At 43.4% G+C, this 22,248-nt stretch overlaps 1 protein-coding gene across 2 annotated transcripts in view; it reads right to left on the bottom strand.

Annotated features, from left to right (window-relative positions):
• Positions 1 to 440: 440 nt before the first annotated feature.
• The window catches only part of SLC24A4 (solute carrier family 24 member 4), a 139,649-nt gene continuing 117,841 nt past the window's right edge, over positions 441 to 22,248 (bottom strand). For both annotated transcript variants that reach the window (XM_048485229.1, XM_048485230.1), the window contains exons 13-17: positions 19,055 to 19,221; positions 13,562 to 13,676; positions 11,550 to 11,662; positions 10,322 to 10,387; positions 441 to 7,000 (exon numbers count right to left, since the gene is read on the bottom strand). In XM_048485229.1, coding sequence (XP_048341186.1) covers positions 6,848 to 7,000; positions 10,322 to 10,387; positions 11,550 to 11,662; positions 13,562 to 13,676; positions 19,055 to 19,221 — 614 coding nt within the window. In that variant the 3' untranslated portion in view covers positions 441 to 6,847. The remainder of the gene's footprint in view (positions 7,001 to 10,321; positions 10,388 to 11,549; positions 11,663 to 13,561; positions 13,677 to 19,054; positions 19,222 to 22,248) is intronic.

The raw sequence follows: 22,248 nt of genomic DNA, 5'->3' as shown, positions 1-22,248 counted from the left end.
CTATGAAAGATGTGGGTGGGTGCGTGCTATGGTACATTTTGAAAACAGGAGATCTTGTGTTTGAGAATTCGGGAGGAGCACAAAAATGTTCCCAAACCGTTTTCCTGTTTACAGCCGTGGCATTTCCTTCCCCAGTTGACTGCTTTGATAACCTTTCCTTTTAAAAAAAGATCTGATAAAACTAACGATCACATTATGAAATTGAGGGTGCTAAGACACTACTTATGATGCTACTTAGCCAATGACATTTGGCAATATTTATGAAGTTACATTGCTTTGCCAGTTCAAAGCCTTGCAAGTTAGGTCTGTAAGTTGCCTTCAGTGAAAGGTACTGAACGTTTATTGGTTTGTGATTCTTTTTCTTTTTTTTAGAATTTCAGTGCCGTGTGACAAATGTCACCCATCTTGTACACACACAAACAAAATATATACATCTGAAATAAAGCAAATTTCAGTCTTTATTCTATTGGCCACTTTGGTATCCCAGAAGAAAGCCTTCTGTCTCATTCTATTCAAAAATTATGCAATACCTACACAATCAACATAACTGAACAGACTTGGCTAATTTTCCCTAAGAAACATACAGTTTACATACATGGATTTAATGGAAGTGAACATCTTACCAGTTTCTAAGGGAAAGTGCACATAAGTCTCTGGAAGTAAAATTTTATTGGACACCTCCCCCCACTTGTATTTTTCCCTCCAGATAACAGGATCAAGCTTTTTTTACGAGCGAAGACAAGGCACAAGTTTGATATGAACTTTGAAATTCTTGGCAAAATATTGCAAAAATTATAGGAACTTCTGGGATTGACAACAACGTGGCAACCAGTTAAATTAGAAGGAGATTTTTGTTTGGTAGCTCAGCTTGTCTACATGGCTTGGAGACTATGGGCTTTTGCATATGGGTTGCATACTATGGACATTTTCAGCATTGATTTCTCTATATGATTGTGCATCACTTCCACAAAACGAAAAAGAACCGTCGCCCCCTTGGCTGCTGAAAGAACAACAAATTCCTATGTCACAATATCATCATAGTCTTAGCAAAGCAGTCTTTCAACATACAAATGCTCAAAGAAGTATACAAAAAGTAGGTGAATTAAGCACCATTCATATAAGGCTGCTAGACTGCAACGCAACTGGCTGAAATCCTTGTTTTCAATAATGGTAGTCTTCAGTGGAATAATATATCCATAAAATTACTGAACCAGTCACAACTTAATCCTGGGATATAACGAACTGAAATTTAACAGACATACAGTCCACCAGAAGAATACTTCTGGTATAGGACACTGGGAGGTTTCTAACCCCTACCAAAAACCATGTCTATCAAACACAACTGAAAAATAGAGGCATAAAACTTGGGACTGTGTATACCAAGCAGGAAGCAAAGTCTGCCTCTGATTTTAGTCATTTTGGACTATTATGGCTTTGTGGATTTGGACCGATTTACGCTTGTTGCTTTCTCTCATCCTATGTCTATTAAGGAATCCCAAAGCAAGTTCCAAAAAAACAGTATATAAAGACAGCATATGCACTGTGAATTAAGTCTTCTGAATATGTTTTGGGACCTCATCAGTTGTATTACAGTCAAGCAGCCTTACATGGATGGTGCTTAATTCACCTACCTTCTGTATGTTTCTTGGCACATTTATTTATATGTTGCTAAGGCTATGATTGTATTGTGACATAGGAATTTTCTACTATTTGTATACAGTTTTATTGCACTGCACTTTTATATATTGCTGCACTTTAATATATTCTTGTCTAAATTTTTGGGTTGTTCCTTCAGCAACCAAGGGGGTGGTGGTTCTTTCTCATTTTGTGCTGGTTATACCACATCCCATTTCACTTTTTGTTCATCACTGCCCCCTGATAATATGTATACATTCTTTGGCAAGTCATTTATTTCTCTCTGCGTGTGCAAGACAGACAGACACACCTGATTATCAGACCAATTATTTCTGGCATCTGCCGAAAAAGTAAGAGCAATAAACCAAGCTTAGGCGCAAATCCAGATTTCCGACTTTGGCATCTCAATCCAGACTCCTTTAAAGCGCAGTCAATTTGCATTCTATTTTGCCATGAGAATGATGACAAAATGATTATTGGGTTTACAGAGTTTTTGTTTGGGTCATGAATTAGGCCCTGAAGCAAAGGACAAACAGGGAAAGGAATTCTGATACAATCATATGCATTTGCCCTCCTCTGGGAGGATAAGAGAATAGTGCAGGAATACAGAGCCTTTTTTTTAACAATTTGAATCTTTGCAGACAGTCTTAGTGTAATCTGTGGGATTCTCAGAATATGAGGAAAGTGGTTTTAAATCCTTCCCCATGGGTACAGATCATTCAGAAGTTCTCTCTCATGTCATCTTTCAAAGACACCTACATACACCTAATTAACCAATAACCAAACCCTCCCTGATACTACTGGAATTGTACACCATTGGCTCAATCATAGAAATGGGTGGAGACTTAACTGAAGTAAGGCCCGAAGTGGGTGTGATGGCATCCTTGTGGCTGCCACAAAGACACTGTTGCCATGTTACAGTGGTTTTAAAATGTCACAAGGGCCCAATTAGGCCCTTGGGTGGGCTGGGAGGCTCTTGTCCTCTCCCCCCAAACATTATTGTGTCAAAATGGCTGAACCCCCACACTGCGGCTATTCGAGCAGTTGAAAAGGCCTAGGCTGCGTGAGGGGAGAACAAGAGCACCATGCTACTGTCACGACTTTTAAAATCACTTTACAATGTTGACAGTGTCCTCTTGGCAGACATACGGATGCAGTTATGTCTAGTTTGGACCTAATTAGCTGGTACCAGCCCACAGAGTCAGTTTGTGAGGACAATATTTTCTGGCAAAGGAACACATTCTCAGCTTAAGCGCTGGCACAGTGGCAGCAATCGCCACCGCTTCACCATAACAGTTCTCCATCCTCTTTGCAATGGCAGGATTAGTCCAGAGCATGGAAAAAGGGGCCAATAAACCAGAGTCAGGGAAAAGGACACAAACTGTCTCAGGAACAGCATGACATCTTTACCCACCTCTCCCCATGTGCCAAGTGAAGGATGAAGCGTGTATGACACAAACCACCATTTGCAATACGACCGCTAAAGCTGACCTGTGGGCTTGGGTTGCCTGCTTAATCAATACTGATATTTGTTACAAAGAGCAAAAGGAGATCATCAGCCCAGAAACCACACAACATCCCAGAGATCATCGGGTGAACTTCTCCCTTTGCATAAAACTCTACTGAGATAGGGCTGAATTCCTCACACTAACAAGCAAACTGTGAAAAATAGATTCTCATTTAACAGCACCCTGTCCAGTATAATGAATTGTCTGTGTACAATTTTGCTTCGAAAGGATCAGCGGTTCTGTGCAATTCAAATGAATAATGCATTGCTAGAACATAAACTGCGAGGATGTTTGCACAAGCACTTCTAAAAGTTTCCCCTGCCCACTACCTGCATGGGATGAACATAATTTGATTACTCAACAACAGATCCTTTGTATTTAAGTATAAGCCAATTTTTACATTATATTGGTTGGTACACACTTAACATCATAAAAGAGCGAATGAAACCACCATGCACAGAGGCAAGCAGGTTTATCATACAGGTACACCCAATACTCATCAGCGAACAATGGAGGTTTACCTACATTCATTAGCAAACCAGGGTCTGCCACCATGAAATGTGTGACTAGTCACCCTGGAGTCTAGACCTGATAGGATTCCCTTGAGAAGTCATGATTGAGGTGAGGGGATATGAAGGTTCGGTCTGAGATTGGTCATTCCAACCTGACGGTCTAAGGTGAAAGAACATGTATTTATGAACCAATTATTATGCAGTTCTATATGTTCAAGGATCCTCAGGGCAACATGGGATGGAGGGCTTAGATTTGCATCTTAACCTGATGTCCTTTATATGCCCCCTGTGAGCAAGTGCTCTATGTAAAGCGTGTTGTCAGCCATCCATCCACCATTTTAATCATAGGGATAGATACTGAAGTGGGTTCTTTTTAAATTATTGCCTCTTTTCCCTTTCTAGAACAGCCTCTATGGTGAGCGTGACCAGGCACTTCTGTGGGCATGGTGATGGCCTAAAAGAGACTTGGTGAAGCGTTTGAAAACTGTGCTCTACGTTAGTTTTTGGGGGGCGAGCAACGTTTGTAGCAGGAGAACATGAATTTGTGAGCGTGAGTGTAAATATTGGCATAAAAGATGTCCAGGTGATCGTTAAAGTAATGTCCAAGTTGCTTGGGAAAGGGCCTGCTGGATTCTGTATAATATTCTGTTGTCGGCGTGTTTATTGTTTATATGCCAGATAGCGTTACATGCAAAAATATATTTAACATCTTTTAAAATCCACCAAATATATTTTTTCTTCTTATATATGTTAAAAAAATAAGTGTTAACTTGTGCTTTTGTAAAAAAAAAATTTTTTGCCTTCATAAGCAACTTTACAATACATTCTTTAGGAACGAAGGGAAAACAATTTATAAGTGCTAAATGTGTGTGGTGACTTTTGTTAGGATCGCCATTTGAGACGGTCATGTGACAGGAACCACTCTGGAGGTTACAAAGTGTTGAAGGACAGGAAGGCCCAGCGACTTGCGCTTCCTGGTTTTGACCACAATGCTAAAAGAAAGAGTCTCTTATGTTTCCCTCTCTTGTGAGAGGTTCATGTGGGGAAAGCTTGACCATACACAATCATGGGAGATGCACATGTCCTTCCTTCAGAAATCAAACAAGATAAGGAAACACATTTCCTCTCCCAGACCTGTTGTAACATCCAAAGCCATCCTTAAACTGCTTTGTTACTGGTTTGTTATTGTATGGCAGCCAGCCCAGACTATTCCCCAGACAGGATGTTGGAATGTGCACAAATTGTAAGAACTGTTATTCTTAGTGAGACTTTATTGTCATTTATGGTTTTAAATTTATATGTACTTTATGTTATCAACTCTGATGCAAGCCACCCTAAGGCCGACCCACAGTGGGAGGGTGGGGAATAAATAAATTTTTCATTGATTTCACTCATTTGTTTTATAGGTCAGGTTCTCTTCTCAGTAGTATATCTGTAAAATTCCAGATGTCTTTCATTCATGATGCCTGCTGGTGAAATAGAAACCAGATTGAGGCGCGAGGGGCGTTGAGAGCCTGGAGTGACAAACTTAAGCACGTTTGCTAGGGAGTCAGCCCCACTGAGTTCAATAGGACTTAATTCTAAGTAAACAAGGTCAGGATTACTCTGTAACTCAGCTGCAAAGTCACAAAAATATCTTGCATATCATTCAAGCCAACAATAATTCCCAATGTACCCCTGAAGCACAACAATCCATCCTGCAAAACTCTAAGCTGTCGAGGGCAGCAGAGACCTTGTTTTGCTCCAGGTAACTGCCCATACAGTACTCAAGCACTTTACTGGACCAAAGATGGAGAACTTAGATGTCTTCTCCACTGATAATGATCTTTCCAGCGCTGACTGAGCAGACCTAGCTTTTAGCCAGAAAGCAGGCTCAAATGTGTTACGTAGTAACAAGCGTGCATCTGCATATACCGTGCGGTGTTATGTGATTCATTCGATATATATGGAGATTCCAGTTTCACAAACTGTGCTACAACTGATTGGCTCACACAAACCTTTGCTAAAACATGAGCCTGCTTTGTGAAGTGGGAGCTAGAGTGCACGGGGAAACAATTGCACAACTGTTTCACCATCCTCTCATGTTAGCACATATCCTCTTTTGGGGCTGGACAGAGTGGCCTTCAAAATGGAACAATTTGCCTTGGGATTGTGCAGCATGTTTTGAAGCAGATCAATCAAATGAAAATGAAAATACCCCGAAGCCATCGTGTATCTACTAAGACTGGAAGGCGACTGGATTTAAGACTCACATTTTTTTTTTCAGATGATAACTCACACATAGTTACTGAGTACCCAGAATTTCAGTCTTTTCAGTTTTCCTCTAAATTCACAAAGTATGCTTATGAGGGCTGGCACAAGTTTTGACTTGCAAGCTTAATATTTCATATATAATCATGCTTGATATTTGCAATTGTTCCTCAGCAGTGGTAAAATAACTTTTTTTTTTCTTCAAGTACGGATATCCAGTTTGCAGTGTTTCAGGTTCCATAATGTACATGAGAGCGAAAATCATCGGAAGTGCTGTGTTATCCATCTTCCTTGGTGCAATTGTTCTTGTGTCTTTCATATATATATATATATATATATTCTTTTTTCAAATAAAAAAGATCAACGAAGTGCTATCCAACACCACCAAAGACTCTTCAGTGTCACTGGAAGTTGTCTATAAACAGAGCACTTGAAAGGTGAAGGAAAATCATTTGTAGTGCATGCCAAAGCTCACTGCGGCTCATGGCTAAGTTGCTTTAAATGAGACAGGAAAAAAAATCTGCATTCGTTTGCTTTTCCTGATATTTGGAAAGCTAAATGTCACAAGAGAAGGATGCTTTCCCCCCATCCAGTCTTCATATTAAAATTTGGTGCTGACGAACAGTTGTCTGCTTAAAAAAAGAGAGACTTGAAAACCACAACAGGAGACAGTGCTGAAAATGCAAGTTGTGCATGAGATCCAAAGAGCTGCATGACACAGCAGTAATATCCCAAAAGATGAAGGAAATGCTTTGGTAGCCTTGAGCTTGTATGCTGTTTAAAGACTTGTCTGTTTTCCTCGCCAGCAGAGGAAATGTGCTTTGCAAGGTGACAAAGCAGGAAAGATGCTCAGGTTTTGGGTAAGAAGCAGGCAGAAATGCAAATGGCTCCTGTCGTTTATAGCATCAATAGGTCCAGGTGACAAATGCCTGGTGTTTTGTTTCAGTCGTCTTCTCGGCACATTGGGAAGTTCACAAAAGTGAAGACGTTAAATTCTATCATTATCGAGAAACACAGGAAGATGGCGTAAAGGAAAAGGACATAGAAGCCCAGTTTCTTGTCAAGTTTCCATTTGTTTAAGTGGATCCCACTCACCTGTTAGAACAGAAAGCACCCATCAATTAACATACAAGTTAAAAGAAAGTCTCTAATTTTAATTTTAGTATTTTAGTATTTTAGTAATTTAGTATTTAGTAATTTTAATTCTAATTTTAGTAACTGCACCAGGAGCGGGGGCTGAACAAATAGGCTTTCGTAAGGGGAAATCTCCTCTGGACCACGTTTGCAGATAACAAACTCTACGCTACCTTTATTGATTTAAAGGCGGCCTTTGACTCTGTGCCGAGAGAACTTCTCTGGGTAAAACTGGCTGCCCTCAACATTGATGCCAGAGTCTTGTTCTTAATTAGGCAACTGCACACAAATACCAGTTGCCCGATCAAGTGTTCCCACGAAGGCCTTTTGACAGACAATATTCCAATTTCCAAAGGGGTCAAACAGGGCTGCGTCCTGGCCCCCACTCTTTTCAATCTTTTCTTAAGTGACCTCCCCTCTGCGCTCTCAGCAGTGAACAGCCATGCCCCAAAACTGGGTATATCCCATGTATCAATTCTGCTCTATGCAGATGACGCTGTCTTTCTCTCTCGATCTAGAGTTGGCCTCAGACGCTTAATGAAGCGCTGGGTGGAGTACTGTGAATCCAACACACTGACAATTAATTATGAAAAAACCAAGGTATTGGTCTTCTCTAGGCGCTTTAAGAAGCTCACATGGGCAATGAAAAGCACCCAAATTGAACAGGTTAAGTGCTATAATACCTTGGCCTCTCATTCTCCTTTAACCTTTCAAGGGCAACCCAGAGGAAGGCCGCTCTCCTAGCTACATATAACAGTATGTCAGCATTACTACGTTTCTTTTACAGCAGTGGCCAATCCTTTATCCCTCCTGCCCTCAAATTTTTCAATGCCAAAGTCGCCTCGAGATTGCTTTACAGAGTCCCAATTTGGATTCAAGCTATTAACCACTCCTTGAATTCTCTTGAATCCATTTTTTTCATAAGATAACTGGACTCCCAAATTGCATGCCCTATGCAGTCCTTTGTCTGGAGTTAGGTCAAAGCTCCTTGGAATCAGCCGATTGGCTGAGGGCTTTTAGATTCTGGCTGCTAATTCATTTTCTCTCGGATTGTAATTCCCTGGTTCACCGTCTGCTCTCTGACACCCATTCCAACCCCTGGTTTTCCATAATTGAAGAAAAAATGGCCTCTATTGGACTGTCAGTGGATTCACTTTGCCCTTTGTCCTATTCAGAAGCTTATAGAAAATTAAAAGGTCAACTATTGGATAGAGAGTTCTCTACCCTAATCACGTGCTCCCCCCTGTATTTTTCTCTCCCATTTGAACGGGGCCACTTGGCACACTACCTGTATTGCTTAATAAACCCTGCTCAAAGGAGAGCCATAATGCTCGCCAGGTTTAATGTTATGCCTTCTGCCTTGTTACATGGCAGATTTAATAAGCAAGAAAAGGCTAAAAGATTGTGCCCGTGTAATGATGGCTTAGTTGAATCTCTGGCCCACCAATTACTACACTGTCTCAGATTCAAGGAAATCAGATCCAAGTATGTGAATCTTACTCCTTTACATTTACCCGATCTCCCCGATTTAATTAGATTACACTACTTGTTGGACAATCCTGATCCTTCTCTCTGTATGATAGTGGCAGACTTTCTCCTGGAAATTACTAAATGATTTCCTTTGATTTCCTTTGACCTAACATTTATTTCCTGTATTGTATATGCTTTTTAATCCGTTTTTTATTATTGTTGTACTATTGTCTATGCCAATAAAGGCTTGCTATTGAAAAAAACTGCACCAGGAAACAGGATTCTGTGGTGTAGTCCTTCTTCTGAGTGGGCAGCTTTCACTGTCCCCTGTAACAGACCAAATATTATAAAGCTCTATGGAAAGATGAGAAGGGGTGCAATTAGATAGCTCAGGACTGGCAAGCTCATGGGAAGGTGGAGTGAAGCCCAAGTAAGCCCCGCTGGGGTTTGTCAAGACACACATTGAAGTTGCCTTATACTGGATCAGACACCTGGCCCAGTCAGCTCAAAACTGATTACCTTAATTGGCATATTAGTTCTTTTTAATATATGGTAATGTATTAGTGGTTGTCACATTTCGAGAGGCATAAGAATAAACTAATTGCAGAGCGCTGTCCTCCCTGATTATAACCATTAGTGTACATTGAAAAACCCTGACCTGCCTTTAACAGCCGTGAAGTTTAACGAGGCCAGTTAATTACCTAGAATCTGGCTAGCTGTTATATTTGTATTTAGATTGTACTGCCGTGCCGTTCTAACCTGTATATATATATTTTAAAAAGTTATTTTCATTACTCCAATGGGAGAATGTAAACAATTTTCCAAAACATTTTGTTACAGTTTGTAAAATTATAAAATTATTTTGGTTACTTATAAGTAAATTGCTACTCCAGTGGGAGAACTAATTTTTGAAGTCATTATTGTAGCCTGGTTGGTACAAATTTTCTTCATTTTCACTTGGGTCCTGACTTTGCCAGGAGAAAGGTCCAGTACATAAATATTCTAAAAAGGGTAAAGTTTCCCGTTCAGTCAGGTTCAACCCTAGGGTACCACTGCAAGCTGTTTTTGTGGGGTAGTTTGCCATTGCTTTCCCCAGCTATTCTTTACCCCCTAGCTATGTGCTAGGTACTCATTTCCTGACCAAGGAATGGATGGATGGCTGAGTTGACCATGAGCCAGCTGCCAGGATATCTGACCCACAGGGGGCTCGAACTGCTGACCGTGTGAGTGGCAGTGCAAGCACTTAACCACTATGCCACGTGGCTCCTGACAAATATTCTAAATAAACCAACAAATGAACAAAAGAAAGCCAGGTTTATTTCTTGAAATCCTTGGTTTTTTAGAAAAAAAAAACCCTGTCCTTCCTTCCAAGAATTTTGAGAAGCATCGTGATGCTTGTCTGCACATCTGCGTCCCCTACTCTGTGAGGCAAATTGGATGGTGACAGAATGGCCGGCTACAAAGTTGGTGGGAAAGAATGTTAATATTTCATCAAAGGAAGCTGTAAAAAGAAAAGTGAAGATGACACTCCAGTGAAGCACGCAAAAACCTGAGCAAACTGAAGCGCTCACTCCCATAAGCTATTCAGCTGAAATTAACTGTCCTGTACATTCTAATAATGGAAAGTTTGACTGCTGGTTTTAATGCTATCTAAAATGTCAAGGAAATACATCTCTTGGGATGTTTCACATACTTCAATGAACTGGTGGCACCTAAAAATTGCTAACATCTCTAGAGAGCATATCTTGAAATATGATCATGTTAATCTAGCAGAATGCAGATATTTGCTAACGTAACAAAAAATGCACTTACAGTGAGAGCTACTGATCCCAGGAGGAGTGCAACAGAATAGACTAGTCCTTTGCTGTTGATCCTAATCTGTGATAAATCAACAGGACAAAGAATATCTTTTAAATTTAATGTAATCAAGGAAGCATTAGCAAACACATTGCTACTTGCAATATGTAATATTTTTAAACTTGCAAAAAATGAACAACAAAGTTCTGCAATAACTAAACACAGTGAATGGCAAATTTGAAAGTCAAAAAAGAAAAGAAAAGAAAAGCCAATGGGGTTGTTTCCTCTTTGCCATGTACTTCCAGTAGCAAAGGATTTGCTTAGGGAAACAAAATGAAATCTAGTAATTAAGCTTCATTTCTGCAACAAACTACATATGGGGAGAAGGGGAAGTGCTTGGATTTATACCCTGTCTTTCTCTCCTGAAAGGAGACTCAAGGTGGAAGGGCAAAGAGAAGGCCAAGCATTGCAAGGATTCAAGGTATTTATCTGTTTAGGGGACATAATTTAAAAATGAACAAATACATGTATCCTATGGGGGATTCTCCCAGTAATAGTGGCTAGGGATCTGCTGATGGCTCCAGATAGTTTAGCCAAAAAAGATCCAGTCCCCAAGCTGATTTTGAGAAGATTCACATGCATTACATTTTCTGAGGACTGTGCACACAAGGAATCTGGTGGAATGCTCTACCTCCATCGGTCTGGGCCCTGCGGGACCTTGGTGAGTTCCGCAGGGCCTGCAAAACAGAGCTATTCCACCGGGCCTTTGGAGAGGCTGGCCGCGGTTTTACTGCCCCCCACTGAAACTGAAATCGGAATTGAAATTGAGGCTGCCAACTTCCATCCTCTGTCATCTTGGTCGGGCCCACTGTTGATTCCATCTGGGCCCGCCTGTTCCCTCCCTTTCTTCTTCTTTCTTCTTCTTTTATTTTTTCCTTTTTCTTTTAGCCTTGGGATCGGGCGCCTGTTTTAAACTGTTTAAATTGTTTAAACTGTTGAGCTGTTTTAAACTGTGTGTAACTGCTGCTGGAGTTTTAAATGTGTTAAGTTATGCTGTTTGAGTTGCTGTTGGAGAACAGCCATGTTGGGAGCCGCCTCGAGCCCTTCGGGGAAGAGGCGGCCTATAAGTCTAAAATATAAATAAATAAATAAAATTTGAATGCCCAGAGAATTTGGCCTTTCTCCTGTAATAAAGCAGTCTAGAGAGACATTTCTAAGCATATATACATATATAAATACATACAGTTGTGCCATAATTGATCACAATAGTCTGCAAGCCCCATGGTACTCCGAGGCCAACCAGAATGTCAAACACATTACTGCCAATACTGTTGGACACAGCCATGTCACCAAGTCCTGAAACACAAACATGTCATAAATAAAACCACACATTGGCCACAAATATTATGACTGTTTTCATTCTACAAACAAGGAACATGAAGCACCAATAAGGGGAATGTCTGGACAACCACCCTACATGGGGTTAGTTGTTGTTGTTGTTATTATTTATTGAACTTTTATACCTCCCACCCCCAAAGGGTTCTGAGTGGTGTACGACATAAACAACATACCATAACTTAATAAGTAGAGCAGTCTCACAATTTTAAATCTAAATATAATATAAATATGGGCTCTATAATGTTAAAATAATGAAGACCATTTAAAATACAGCGTATAAAATATAGTGTCCAGACAATTTAAAAAGCCACCTCTTGAGAGGAAGACGGAGAGGCCCATAGATGTAACAAGGGCTGCAGAAGTTGAAAGAAGGGGGGGGGGGGGGCGCCATTAGCGGCCAGCTTCTCCAAAGGCCTGGTGGAACAGCTCGGTCTTGTTGTGACCTTGGGCATTGTAGGTTTGTGAGCTGGCTAGAGATGCCATCAGAAATTGGTTTAAACCATAAGAATTGGTTTAAAAACTGAACTGCTGCGTCAACAATGCCTGAAACTTCAGGGATGTAAAAAGATGCATCATCCTCTGACATCAAATCTCCAGCCCAAAGGAAGAAGCTCTTCAAACATCACTTCACTGATCAGTGTACAACAGAGCATGGTTCAAATTTTTTACTTAGTGTTTTATCCATCAAGCCGCTGAAATAGTTTTTGAACCATACACATATGTGGTTGAATGTAGTTGAGTGGAGGAATCGTGCTGAAGTACCTCACTGAGATATGAATTTGGGACCTGGAAACTACAGGTGTGCTCCATCACCATTCCCATTTATGATGGTGCAAGCAGGAAATGCTCCAATTCTTTTTTATACAGTTATATAATGTCTCAGGAGGCTGAGAGATGCCATTCCATAAGAGGAAGAAAAAACAAACTTACACTGGGATCACAGGTGCAGTGAGGGGGAGGACAAGGGGGCTAGAGCCCTGGGTGTCACTTCTAGGACGGCACACTGCCCCTTTCCTGCAACTGCGCCCCAGTTCTGTTTAGAGTGGAGTATAGTTAAAGGTTGGCCACTCCTGAACGCCATGTGGAGTCTGAGTGCAGGGCCAGGGGCCCCACGGCTGTTTGCTACTGGCCTCAGCTGGCCCCAAGCCTCATTGAGGCCAGGCAGCAAACTGAGCACACAGCAGGCCCTCCTCTACTTTTATACTGTTGGCCCCACCTCCAGTCAGGTGGAGCTTTGGGGGGGGCGGGGCAGAACCAACAGTATACATGTAGAAGAGGACCAGCTGTGTGCTCAGTCTGAGCCTGGCCTCAGTCAGGCTCAAATGAACCCTTTCTGCTCTGTTCTCCACATGCAGATCAGGCGTGGTTGGCCTCAAACCCGACCTTCAAGTGGAGATGGGGGGTGGGGCAAGCCTGGCTGGCTCCACTCCCAACCTCCACATGGAAGTTGAGGGTGAGGTGAGCCCTGCTTGTGAGCACTCAGCAGTGCTCCGCAATGGGGGTGGGGGGAGCAGGGCACACCCTGGGTGCCATTTTAACAAGCGACACCCCTGACTGGGATGCAATAACTACATTAGCTGAGCATACCCAAAATGGAGAGCTTTGGGCCTGCCTCTCAGGAACAGTAGCCCCTCCTCAAACAGTGACCTATTCTTGAAATGGAGATGACTTTCCAAAGTGGATGGAACAGGAAATCTCCTATTCAAAGCAAACTGGGGCATACTGGAGATAGCTTTTTTGGCCCTCCTCACCCCTACTATTTTAGAAACAAATTGTTTCTTAACTAGTACTTGTTCCATAATAAATATTAATGTAAAGACTAAGACAACATCTATCCGATTGCAATGCAGATGATACCTTGTCTTGCTACGATTAAACTGGCCATGCAGTCTGGTACGCTGGTTCCTGCGGCTAGGAAAGTAATGCCCATGATAACATCAGGGATCCCCAGAGTGTATCCAATAATAGTAACCTATGCAACGGCAAAAAAACAAAGTAGGTTCAAAACAATAAAGGAGCCTCTTCTTGCTATTGAATTCCTGCTTAGAATCGTGATTCTTGGTTTACTTTAACTTCTTGAGTGTGTGGGTGGCAACATGAATCAAGAGCATAAACACGGAGCATTTCAGTTACTAAACTAAATTGCAGCTACAATCTGTCTAACCACCTAAAACAAGTGAAAAACAAAAAGCACTTGCACATAGTAATGGCAATCGCAGAGGGTGGTGTGGGACGAACTTCTGGCATATTTCCTGTTAATTTGAGAATAATTGCTTAGGAATTTCCCACTGGACTGTGCCTGTCTGAGCTGCCAAGCAATGTACGAGGCAACAGGTGGTACTAAGGCTATGTCTGGCTCACTTTCACTGCACTGTTCCTTTCCTAAACACGCACACATTTCTCCTTCAGCTGGCACACTTTTCTTCTGATGATCAGAGAAAATGGAGAGTACAAAGAAGGAACAAAGGAAAGGAGTGGATGCTCACATCACTGGATACTACTGTGCTATCACAGAACTATCATAATCATGGACCTCCCGAGTGCTGTCAAACGGGAAAATCCAGAAGATGAAATATCATCACCACAACGGTGAAATACCCAATATTCAAACCTTGCCGAGGTTTCATGAGGGATAAAAGAAGCAAATCAAGGCGGAACTCTCCCCAGAAGCTAAAATGACTTAATTGAGGTTACTGCACTTTGGTCACATTATGGGTCGCTCCCCACTTACCTCTTAAATTATTACCTTCCGCAGCGTCAGCTGAAAAGCCTCCGCTGACTTATGACCACGGAGACTATTTGCTCCACTCATTTGCCATTAAGGAGCTAACGCGGGCAGCCAAGAACGGGAGTTTCATGGGAATAGAGGCAATGAAGCGTTTTCATTGGCTGGCACAGGTGTGCGTCATGAAGGGAGAAGACCTCCATTTTTTTTTTCATTGGCTGGGGCGAATTAAGTTTTGATAGGCTCCCCGGATGTCTACCGTCATCAAGCAGCTGGAAGCTTTGCAGGAAGCATTTGTTTTGAAGGCGTCTGCACATGCTGGCGTCAGCATAAAAATAAAGTGAAAATCCAGTTCTTGCCGCCCGCCACCGACTACTTTCGTCTGGTCTGGTCTGCAGCACCTCGCTGTGTGAGATTCGCCAAACTAAATTAAACCTGCAATGAATTTGCAGCAATAGCCGAAAGCCGCTTGAACAAAGGGAACAATATCGTCACGTCCGCGTTGTGCACCGCGTCTCCGCGTCTTCATGTAAACTTCATTCAGGCGCGCACTGTGGTGGCGCCCTCCCCAAACAAAATGGAGGATTCTTTCCCCTGATTGGCGGGAAGCTCTAGCCCCAGCGAATCAACCCGGCTGGCGATCATCTTACGGGTTCCCCACCACCCCACCACCCCGCGCCAAGCTCGGGGTTTGGGAAAATGTTGCTGTTTTTTGAAGAGCAGATTTGGCCAGCGCCAGGAGGAGGAAGGCGGCGAATTTCTCGCTTGTGCAGCCAGTGGGCGGCTGGCGGGGATGTGAAGGCGATCCACCGAAGCTCCCAGCGTCCTGAACAAAGAGAAACCCAGCGCTGACTCAATGGTGAGTGGGGAGCGACCCTATGAGAAGATAGGAGTCATTGGAAAAGGCAATAATGCTAGGAAAAGTTGAAGGCAGATTTATTGATTCAGGGGAAGCCATGGATCTCAGCTTGACGCTAATGATAGGATGTTTTGGTGGACTTTGATTCATAGGGTCACCATGACTTGGAAGTGATTTAATAGCACTTAACACACATACACAAAGAGAGCATGACTCTGGCTTCGTTGCCTGTGGCATACAAATTTTGTTTGTGAAAAGTAAAAATAAGAGTAAGTGTGCACTCCAGCACCTTCAGAACTCATTTGTGTTCGACCCAGGAAAGAGAGTCTTTTGCCACTTGCAGGTCTAGACATCTGCCAGTATACCTGGTAGATGACCCATACTGTGGTGCATCTAGACCCGTGGTGGCGAACCTTTGACACTCCAGATGTTATGGACTACAATTTCCATCAGCCCCTGCCAGCATGGCCAATTGGCCATGCCTGGCGAAGGCAAATGAAACCAATCCATAACATCTGGAGATATAGGTCACCACCATCTGAACTCTATTAATTCAGAAGCCTCAGATGACAAACATGGAGAGCCAGACACATGGCCTGGGGAAGAGTAAGAAACTTGGGGAGACCCCTGCATGGTGCCCCATCTGGTCTATAGTTTGTCCCTGAGGAGCCTGAAGTTGAGGTTCCTCTACCATCACTTCCCTCTATTTCCCTGAGGCAACAAAGCATCAGCCCAGGATCTGGTCCACAAGGCCACCCAGCCCACAGGCTCCATCAGTTAGGAGCAGCAGAGGCACTGGGCTCCTGCTGAGATAGCGGAGAGAAGGTGCAATGCCAGGTTAGCAGACCATGGACCACCTGTGGAATCAGATTAGACTGACTTCTCTGCGGTATTCTGGCCTACTTGAAGCCTCACCAGGAGAGTTCCAGAACAGGCGGCGGTGTTTTCTTCGATCTATTAGTTGAAGGCATGGCAAGGCTTCACCATTGGATAAAACCAGCTCATAAGGCAACAATCCTGGCATCGGCTCCAGACCGTGCTTATTGCTTAGGTGTTAGAGTCAGCCCCATATCCTGCCATATGATAATCTGTAGGATAAGCCCTGTCTCACGAGACCAACAGCCCAGGAAGCCTGTGGCCAGAACAGCAATTTAGGGATGTAACAAAGGGCCGGTTCGTCCTTGCTGACATTTCCCTAGCCAAAACAGAAATGCAAGAGCAAGCTTATTAAGACATCAGGTGGAGCACCTTTGCATACACACACACCTCTTCAGTTGCTCAAAAGGTTGGGGAAAATCTGTTTGTGCATTTGAAGCTGGTAAATCTGGAGAACTACTGAAATAGAATGGCAGAAGCTAATAACAAGGCCATTAAAAGATACAAAAAAGGGGGCTGTGTCTCAGGCCGAATTCCCACTGAAAATTTAATCTAGATACAACCAAGGCCGTTTCCTGCGGCCCGGTGATAGCGGCTTGACCTGGGGGCTAAAAGCGCCGCCCCAGGCGCGTTATCTGAGCGCTGCTGCAGCAGCAGCGGCGTTTCTTCTGCTTCCCTCCCCAGAGGCGACCTCAGGCGCCCATAAACAATAACCAACTTAAGGGTTTGTTGTTGGGGAAAGCGTCTTCCAGGCAGCGGTGTGAGCAGCCACCGGGCAGCTAATCTCCCTTCGCCCACTCACGATGTCGTCATTGATCTGCTGAAGCGTCGCAGCCGCCCACACTGTCCTCTGACCTCCAGAGGTCCGAGGAGGAGGCGGCGTGGAAGCCGAGCTTCGACGCTTCCAACGAAGCATTTAACCGAACATCGAAGCAGGCTAATGCACGGTGGGACATCGTGGAGTGGGGCTTAGCAGAAAACCGAAAGCGGCTTTATCGCGGGCAGCCTGCCCGAAATCTGTCGGCCTACTCAGCTTGGCCCGTTAGCATGCTTGCATGCGACTGACTTCTACGCCCACGCCAGAACTCTTGGCGTGCAGAGCGATGAATAGAAAACGTCTTGAAGCGGCAGGATTTCAAAAGAATCGAGCACCTTTTCATCCAGGTTCCAACATCACTTACTGCCGTGACATGTTTCTAGTGAAGACATCTGGAAGCTAGGCCTGCCCTGAAATTAACCTGCCTGTCAGGGGAATTACGCAATTGCCATTAAAGCTAAGCAGCACCAACATTTCAGAGAATTTTTAGGAGACCTTCCTGATGATACCACCCAGGTTTGGTGAAGTTTGGTCTGGGTCAAAGTTATGAACCTCAGAATGTAGTAACCCCCATTCTCCTCCCTATTATTAAGCTCCCATTGGAAGCAATGGGGATGGGATAGAAATTTACGGAGTCCATAGCTTTGGACCCCCGGGACCAAACATCACAAAACCTGGGTGGTTTCAATAGCAGACTCTCCCGATGATACTACCCAGGTTTGATGAAGTTTGGTTCATGGGGGCCAAAGTTACGGACCCTCAAATGTGTAGCCCCCACCTCCTATTAGCTCCCATTGGAGTGTTTTTTCAAAAAGGTGCATATACAAGCAAGTCCAGGAAAATCCTGTGTTAAGGGGGGGGCGGGTCGCCAGAAACGGGACTGGTCTGTGTTCCACAGTTCGGCTGTGAGGAATCTTGAGGGAACCTGGATATTTCGGGTGACTATCCCAGGATTAATCGCCAGTGAGGAAATCACATCAGAACAGGTGTGAAACCCTTGTCATTTCCTGACACACTGGCTTCAGTAAACCCTAGAGGTAATATTCTCTCTTGAGCATTAAGGCAGAAATAACATTTGAAAAAGGAAGCTGCAGGAGGCTCTTCTCCCTCCCTCCCTCCCTCCTCCATTCATTCACTTACTCGTGAGCCTAGCTTCCTCCAGGCTTCTGCCAGAAACTAAATGGTGGCCCAGTCAAGAGATCACAGATTCAGTACAGCTAGAGTCAGGTTTGGAGAGGTTAGTTTGTGAGTCTAGGACAGGGGTAGGGAACCTGCGGCTCTCCAGATGTTCAGGAACTACAATTCCCATCAGCCCCTACCAGCATGGCCAATTGGCCATGCTGACAGAGGCTGATGGGAATTGTAGTTCCTGAACATCTGGAGAGCCGCAGGTTCCCTACCCCTGGTCTAGGATCTAGGAAATCCAGGTTCAAGCTTTCACACTCCTCTGAAGTCACAGTGTGATTTTGGACCAGTCACTTCCTCTCAGCCTAATGCTCCCCAGGAGTTGTTAAGAGGATAAAACAGGAAGGAGACCCAAACATGCTTCCTTCAGCTCCCACAAGAAAGAGTTGAATTAAATTTTAAATAGATCGGTAGACAGAACACACTCTTAATCCCCAGCTCTATAAGGGAATCCCTTCATAATCCTTTGGCAGTGTTTACATGTAAATTAGAAGTGCATGTATCTCTTATATATTTCCCACTCAATGGGCTCTTAAGGACAGGTGCACCATCATATTTTCCCCTCAGCCAACCTGATGCCTCCCAGAAGACTAGACGCAAGAAACTGGGGAAAAAAATCACTTTTCACTTTACTGAAGAATTAATTCAATGTTGCCTCCCCCAGCAACTGAATTACACAATGAACTTTTCATTTAGTAAGACAAGTATCCTTGCATTTTAATATAGATCAATGCTGACGATGATGTTTTATGCTCTTTTAAAGCTGATTGTGCTGCTCAATTTACACTGTCTGTGCTGTTTTATTATGTATTGTAATTGTATTTGTTTTACTGGAAACTGCCTTGAACAATAAATGTTTCAAACCAATAAAAACATGAATGCACTCACCAGCCACACCATGAAGTAAGAAAACAAAGCAATCCACAGAGTAGATAAAAGGAAGGTCAGCATGAAACATTTTTCCCACCGTGGCTTGCTGCAGTTTGGTACAGTGAAAAAAAGGAGGAATATCAACGGCCACGTCAGAATCCATCTGACTTTGTTCATTTTCCCATCTGGATGAAGTGAAAGAGAAAGGAGTGATTTGCCTTTGGAGCTTACTGTACAAAGTCATATTCATACCAAGACACAATCAGGTAAAATTTAAGGGAAAAGTAAATAAAAGTTGGTGTGTTGTGCGGTTTCCGGGCTGCACGGCCATGTTCTAGTAGCTTTTTCTCCTGATGACATTTCGCCTGCATCTGTGGCTGGCATCTTCAGAGGATCTGATGGTAGTAAAGCAAGTGGAGTATATATATACCTATGGAATGTCCAGGGTGGGAGAAAGAACCATTTGCCTGTTTTAACAAGTGTCAAGGGTGCAATTAGCTAGCTTGATTTGCATGTGTTGAGTGGGATCCACCCATTTTAACATGTGAGTAACCATGAAGAGAGCAATGTTGATCAAACAGCCACTTTCCAGGGTGTTTTGTCTTTTGATGATACTGATTTGTGCTACATTGGCATGGCTCTGCTTCTCACGCCTCTTCCGCACATGCAGAATAATGCATTTTCAATCCACATTCAATGCATGTTGCAGCTGTGCAGAAAAGCAAAATCCACTTGCAAACAATTGTGAAAGTCTCAGCCAGAAAAAGTACTAATTTGCATTCAATTGCCTCCCATTTGGTGACTGTTAAAATATCCCTTTCTTGACATACAGATATTCCTTCCCCTGCTCATTGGTGTTTAATAATTAAGATATCCAGCCAACAGGAAAATTTGCTTGAAACTGGCTTTTTCTGGTATTAAAAGCCAGATTCTAAGTTAAGTTTTATTTCCCAGTGCCACATTTTCAAGCGATAGAAGACACCAGGGAATAACTGGCCAAGAATCCCAAGGCAAAATTCCATTTTCAAAAGTACCTGTTCAAAAACGAAGGGTCTTTCCAACAAGGATATATTCATGTATATCAGAGATTGCCCATCTGGGGTAACTGAATTGTGACTCAGATGTGAGTAACCAGATGGTTGACTTTTGGCGTAGCAATCAAGCAACATTCAGGTATCACATGCAAGCCTCAGTTTGTTTGGGATGAGAATAAGACAAAGTTTTAAAGGTAGTAATCGTTCTTCCTCCTCGCCTTCCTTGCAGAATCAGTACTGCAAACCATAGGGTCTTTCACAAACTACACTTTGGTATGACACTCCAGTTGGATGCTTTCACTAATTCAGGGGTCCCCAAACTACGGCCCGGGGGCCAAATGTGGCCCCCTGAAGGCATTTATCCGGCCCGCCAGGCATGGCGGTGATGGCTCCATTCATGTGCAGTGGGGGCTCGAGGGAGAGGAGGAACCGGCCCCAATGGCTGTTGCTGATTGCCCAGTTACATGGGGATGGCACCCCCAAATCTCTCCACATGCATTTTCTTTAGGACCCAGAGTTGGAAACCTTACATGTAGCAACGCCATGCTCCTCAGCCCTTCTCTTTCCTCAGCTACTCCATGTGTTAAGCTCTCGAGGCTTTCATGTTCCGCCTCACTCCCATTGGCATCCAAGCCAGGCTTGGCCGAATGCGCTCGCATTGTGTGGCTGCTAGGGAGGAAAGAAACCCAGGAAGCATACCTGATCCTGGGTTAGGATGGAATGTTTCATTAGAGGAGAAGTTCATGCTTTTTTTTTTTTTTTTTTACAGGGGAAGGTATTCCACAGCCTCCCCAACAATATTTGGAGCCCACCCTGTACTTGACATACTTTGGTCTCTGTTCTAAAAATAGACCATGACAGAAAGGCTGAAAGGTGAAATCAAACATTTTACAATAATTTGTGCATAGGAATTTGTTCATAGTTTTTTTTAGTCCGGCCCTCCAACAGTCTGAGGGACAGTGAACTGGCCCGCTGTTTAAAAAGTTTGGGGACCCCTGCACTAATTACACAGTTTAGTTCTAGTTTACAAAATGGAATTCTAAGTCAAAGTTCAACTGAGCTGAAGGTTTGTCTGCAACATCTAAACACAGCCTACTGTTTGGCTTAGGAAACTTAAATGGGTGCAGAAACACAGCTGACAGGTTTCCCTTTGGCTTTTTTCTTCAATTTATATCTTAACTGGAGCAGCAGTGGTATAGTGAGCAGTGGTATAGTGGCTAAGAGCAGGTGCACTCTGATTTGGAGGAATCGGGGTTCTCCAGATTAGAGTACACCTGCTTTTAACCACGACACCATTGGTACCATTCTATTGGTGAAGAAGATGAGAGTGATTTTTGCTCTCTCTCTCTCTCTTACACACGCACATGCACACAGTTTGATCTCAGCTGCTCCTAAAAGTCCACTGGCTCACAGGAGTACAATTTGGGGGGCATAGAGGACTGCAGTGGGAGGCAACAGGCCACAAAGTTGCCTTTAAGTGTGACTCTGCTTGTGCCATTCAGGCTGCAAACCATCATGTCCTGACTCACACAGCTGTTAGAATGTGTTAACGAGCAAGTGAAGTGTGCTTGAGTACATTTCTGTTATGTGCTGTCTTTCAATAGTAAAGTCCTTCTGTTTCAAACCGCTTATACCAGAGGTGTCCACCTCTTGCGCTTCAGATGTTCATGGACTACAATCCCCATCAGCACCTGCTGGCCTGGCCAGCCATGCCAGCAGGGGCTGATGGGAAATGTAGTCCATGAACATCTGAAGCACGAGAGGTGAACACCTCTGGCCTATACTTTATTGTACCTTTCTCTCCATTCTTCAGTTTTATTATTCAGCTTTAGCCCAGAAAACTTCCCAGCTGTCATTTCCCAACTGTCGTTCTGCTCCAGATATTCTAATGGGGGGGGGGGGGGTGTCACCTTAACAGGATACAGAGCTGCCCATTCAGCCAGTCATATGTTGCTTTATAATTTCAGCTAACAGATCTTAATACCCTTCTGAAATATATCTATATAACTGTGTGAGGAAGTTATTTTGTCACAAACCCCAGCTGACTAATTGTTACAAGAGCAGCCATAGGTCACTGAAATCCCAGAGGCAATTTTAATTATAAATTACAAGATCCTGCATGAAAAAAGGATGGCCAGACTTTCTCAGGTGAGCAGGTTCCTGGCACTAAGAAAAACA

This window comes from Sphaerodactylus townsendi, linkage group LG02, assembly GCF_021028975.2.
Source record: "Sphaerodactylus townsendi isolate TG3544 linkage group LG02, MPM_Stown_v2.3, whole genome shotgun sequence".
Taxonomy (NCBI): Eukaryota; Metazoa; Chordata; class Lepidosauria; order Squamata; family Sphaerodactylidae; genus Sphaerodactylus; species Sphaerodactylus townsendi.
Note: the sequence above shows the minus strand (reverse complement) of the source record. Positions and strands in the feature narration are given on the sequence as shown.